Source organism: Beta vulgaris, chromosome 7, assembly GCF_026745355.1.
Source record: "Beta vulgaris subsp. vulgaris cultivar EL10 chromosome 7, EL10.2, whole genome shotgun sequence".
NCBI classification, from domain to species: domain Eukaryota; kingdom Viridiplantae; phylum Streptophyta; class Magnoliopsida; order Caryophyllales; family Amaranthaceae; genus Beta; species Beta vulgaris.
Window position 1 is genome coordinate 53,102,151 of NC_079208.1, and position 4,218 is coordinate 53,106,368.

General features: G+C 30.7%; 1 protein-coding gene across 1 annotated transcript; it reads left to right on the plus strand.

Moving 5' to 3' along the window:
• The first annotated feature begins 377 nt into the window (after positions 1-377).
• On the plus strand, positions 378-3,546 carry LOC104899748 (serine/threonine-protein kinase RIPK). The gene is made up of 5 exons (XM_010687005.4): positions 378-1,004; positions 1,338-1,473; positions 1,614-1,750; positions 1,835-1,958; positions 2,714-3,546. The coding sequence occupies exons 1-5, from the start codon at positions 627-629 to the stop codon at positions 3,307-3,309; spliced, it is 1,371 nt and encodes a 456-aa protein (XP_010685307.1). The 5' UTR covers positions 378-626; the 3' UTR covers positions 3,310-3,546.
• Positions 3,547-4,218: the final 672 nt, after the last annotated feature.

The following is a 4,218-nucleotide window of genomic DNA, read 5'->3' on the forward strand; positions in this document are numbered from 1 at the left end:
ACTATAGAAGCATCATTAACTTGACTCACTTCTAAAATCATAAAGACAGCGTAATAGCTCTCAAAAAGACCCCACTAATTCAAATCCACCTATGATAGGTGGTAAATATTCGACTTTGAAAAAGATAAGGGTACAATACAGAATTTCCACACATAGAAGCACTACCTACGAGAACTCAAACATATATTATGTTAAAAGTTCGAGACTTATACTAATAAAAAGTGTCTAAATATAATAATTAGGTTGAAGCTAAGGTTCTTTTTACACTCTTAATTAATACTTATGTACATTGTTATGAAATCTTTACTACACAAAGGAGAAACATGAGAAGTTTTCTTAACCTATAATTATATAAAAGCCATACAATTCACAACTTTAACAAACTAGAGGACACTTTGCCCTTTCAAATTAGCCGGTCCTCCTCCCTTCTTAAAGTAGCCATAGCAATAAAAAGATAAGTCACCCAAAACCACAAACCCATTTCCACTTAACTTTTCCATTCACATCAATCATACTATCTTTCTTAATATTCAAGCTCATCCCTTAAATTGAAAGATTTCAATCAACACACCAACATAACAACCAAAACACAAAGCAATACAAAAAAAAAAAGCACAACCAACAAAATGGCACTCAAAATGGCCATATGTTGTTTTAGTAATACTCTTGATAAAAATGATGAACTAGTTCATCCTAAACAAACTCCATCACCTTCTCCTCAAAGGGTATCTCATTTAGGCATAAGTAATAACCTTAACTCCTCCGAAATATCGATCAATGAGCTTTCGAACTCGCTTCCGGGATCAAATCTCCATGTTTTTAGCCATGATGAGCTTAGATTGATCACTAATAACTTCTCTTTGAGTAACTTCCTTGGTGAAGGTGGATTTGGTGCTGTTTATAAAGGTTTCATACATGATGATCTTAGGCCTCGTTTAGAGCCTCAAGCTGTTGCTGTTAAGGTATTGGATTTGGAAGGTACACAAGGCCATAAAGAGTGGTTGGTATGTTACTCAAATTACTCTTTTACCCCTCCATTGAAATTTTTAATTAAGCATCTCCAAGAAACCATATAAGTTCACTCCATCACGAAATGTAATACTTCCTCTCTTTCGTTTTAAAGAGATATAAAATATTCTTTTGTTGCATTTGAAACGAAACGAAGAAAGTATATTGCACGTGAAGTTAAATTACGCTTTACTAGTTCAAATTACACTATCAACATGATCATTGATTACTTCTATAATTTTGTGTAAGACTGAAATATCTAGACGCGTTACTAGTTCAAATTACACTATTAACGTGTCTTAATTTATTGTTCTCTCTTGTTGTTTTAGGCTGAAGTGATGTATCTTGGGCAATTAAGGCACCTTAATTTGGTGAAGCTAATTGGGTATTCTTGTGAAAATGACCAAAGGCTCCTAGTGTATGAATATATGGCTAGGGGTAATTTGGACAAACAACTTTTTAGCAGTAAGTATATCCTCTTGTTCACTAAAGAATCAATACTGTTCTTACATTCTAAAAGTACTATCTTTATTGTTTTATGCCCATTTTGTCCCCACCTAATTACATACTTTCGGTTAAATTGTCTTTATTAATGTGAAATGTAGGACGTTCTGTTCCTTTGCCATGGTTGACAAGAATCAAAATTGCATTACAAGCTGCAAAAGGCTTAGAATTTCTTCATGAACTAAACAAACCAGTCATTTTCAGAGATTTTAAGGCTGCTAATATACTCTTAGATGCTGTAAGTTAATAATAATATTGTATTTTTTTGTTGTTATTTAGTTTTTTAAAATGAAAATCACCCTTTTTTTGGATTTTTGTGTAGGATTATACTGCTAAACTTTCAGATTTTGGGTTTGCTAGAGATGGACCAGAGGAAGATAAGACTCATGTTTCAACCAAAGTAGTGGGCACTAAAGGTTATGCAGCCCCAGAGTACATAATGACAGGTGATTGATTAAAGCATACTTGACAATGTTTTTTTTACCTCTCTTGGTGTTACATTGTGCATTTTTGTACAAGACCACTTTCCTAGGTTTTTACTTAGGCCTCGTTATTTTGGATCGAAAAACTGAAGTTAACAAAATTGAACTGAAAATAAGTTCAAAAAACAGGGTCTTTATGTTCTACTTCAAAAGTTATGATTTCACCCTAGCTCATAAGTTAGCAGTTGCAGCTAGACAAGGTAAATTAGTGTCCTAATTGTTCTGTTTGTTCTTGTCGCCAAAAAAAAAAAAAAAGTTATGATTTCTTCCCCTGGGTTATTACTGAATAATTATCAAGTACTAAAATATTACTAATCAAAACTAACTTTTGCTGAAATAGAAGTGTTTTCAAAATTTATTGATTTTAACTTATTAAAACTTCTTGTTTATATTGATTGGAACCCACTTTTCCTAAAACTTTTTATAGTTAAAGATAATGATGCCTACCTAAAGGAAAGTGTAAAATGTTAATTAAGTAGTGCTTAAGAAAATCATCATCGACTGATTGCTCAAAAATGAACCTGGTGATCATTTAACTTACCAAAAAGCATAATTTATACTGATTGAAGTTGGCTTTTACTAAACTGATTATAATTAGTGGGAAAGACGTACCCCTAAAAAGGAGTTTACGATGTATGTTAGTGCTACTTTAGTTGTGCATTAAGCATTTTGCATATCTTAGACTAAAAAATTAACACATGAAATGATTGTTCAACCAGGTCATTTAACAACTATGAGTGATGTTTATAGTTACGGAGTAGTCCTATTAGAGTTACTAACCGGAAGAAGGTGCATGGATAAGAAACGTCCCAAAAAGGAGCAAAGTTTAGTAGAATGGGGAAGGCCTCTACTAAAAGATCCTCGAAAAATCGAAGGCCTAATGGATCCAAGACTAGATGGGCAATATTCGATAGAAGGATCGAAAATCGCAGCCATGTTAGCCTACCAATGCTTAAACAAGCATCCAAAGACAAGGCCTAAAATGAGTTCAGTGATCAAGGTGTTGGAACCCCTTTTAGACCTCAATGATATGCCATTTGGGGGACCTTTTGTGTATGTTGTACCAAAAGAAGATCAAGCAACAAGTATTATTAATAAGGAGGATAAACCATTATGTGATGTTAAAGATGAAGAAAAGAATCACAATGAATTGAATCAAGTGGTAAATAAAGTAGAAAAAGAGGGTGAAAAGAGAGAAAATAATGAGCTTATATTCAACCAAAATGTAGAGAAACAGAGAAATAGACATCAAGTAAGGTCATTAAGGACTAGAGCAGTGGTGTCTGATTCTGCTCTATATAATAAAGCTCGATAAGAAGGTTTAATTTGTTCTAATTATTATGCTTGAAATTATAGCATGTGTACAAAAGTTCTTTTTTTTTGTAATTTATTTGAGGTTATTATAATGTACTCAGTTGTAAAAGACTAGAAGAGTACTCAATTTTTATGAGTATTTGTTGTTAGATAATGAGGACACCTCTTGGTCAAGAGAACTAAGTTATGTCATTTGTTTTTAGCTGATATTATGATGCTTCAACCATCTTAATATTGAGATTTCTGTTTGTGTCATACTTAAATTTGGAAAATGACAGTTGACTAATATTTGTTTATCTCATGTAATATTAGGAAAATATTAAATTTTTGTATGTTTAGTAGTATGAACGAACTAAGGGCCTGTTCTCTTCGGCATAAAACAGCTGAACTGAACTGAACTGAACTTATCAGAGCTGAACTGAACTGAACTGAACTGAACTTATTAGAGCTGAACTGAACTGAACTGAACTGAACTGAACTGAACTGAACTGAACTGAATTGAATTGAATTGAATTGAAGTGAATTGAATTGAATTAAATTAAACTGAATGTAATAAATATATAAATAATATTTTAAACAAGAATAATATGAATATTAAATCATAATTATAATGATAAGTAATAATAATGAATAATAATAATAATAGTATTTTGGATATTTTTAAATGATAGTTATAAATAAATAATATTAATAATCATAAATTAATAATAATAATAATTAATGATAATAATGATAATTAATAATAATTATTAATAATTATTTTATATTATTTGTATTAATATATTAATACTTGATGATGATATATAATAACAATAATATCTAAGAAGTAAATTAATATTACTATTTTAATAATTAGATTTAATAATATAAAAATATTTAGTATTAAAAATAATGATTGGGTTGGACCGCA

What these genes read in the sequence shown, in the direction of transcription:
- LOC104899748 (XM_010687005.4), top strand. Translation starts at nt 627, where the DNA reads ATGGCACTCAAAATGGCCATATGTTGTTTTAGTAATACTCTTGATAAA. An exon ending in GGACAAACAACTTTTTAGCA is followed by an intron (nt 1,474 to 1,613) that starts GTAAGTATATCC and finishes TGTGAAATGTAG; the next exon opens with GACGTTCTGTTCCTTTGCCA. An exon ending in CCCAGAGTACATAATGACAG is followed by an intron (nt 1,959 to 2,713) that starts GTGATTGATTAA and finishes TTGTTCAACCAG; the next exon opens with GTCATTTAACAACTATGAGT.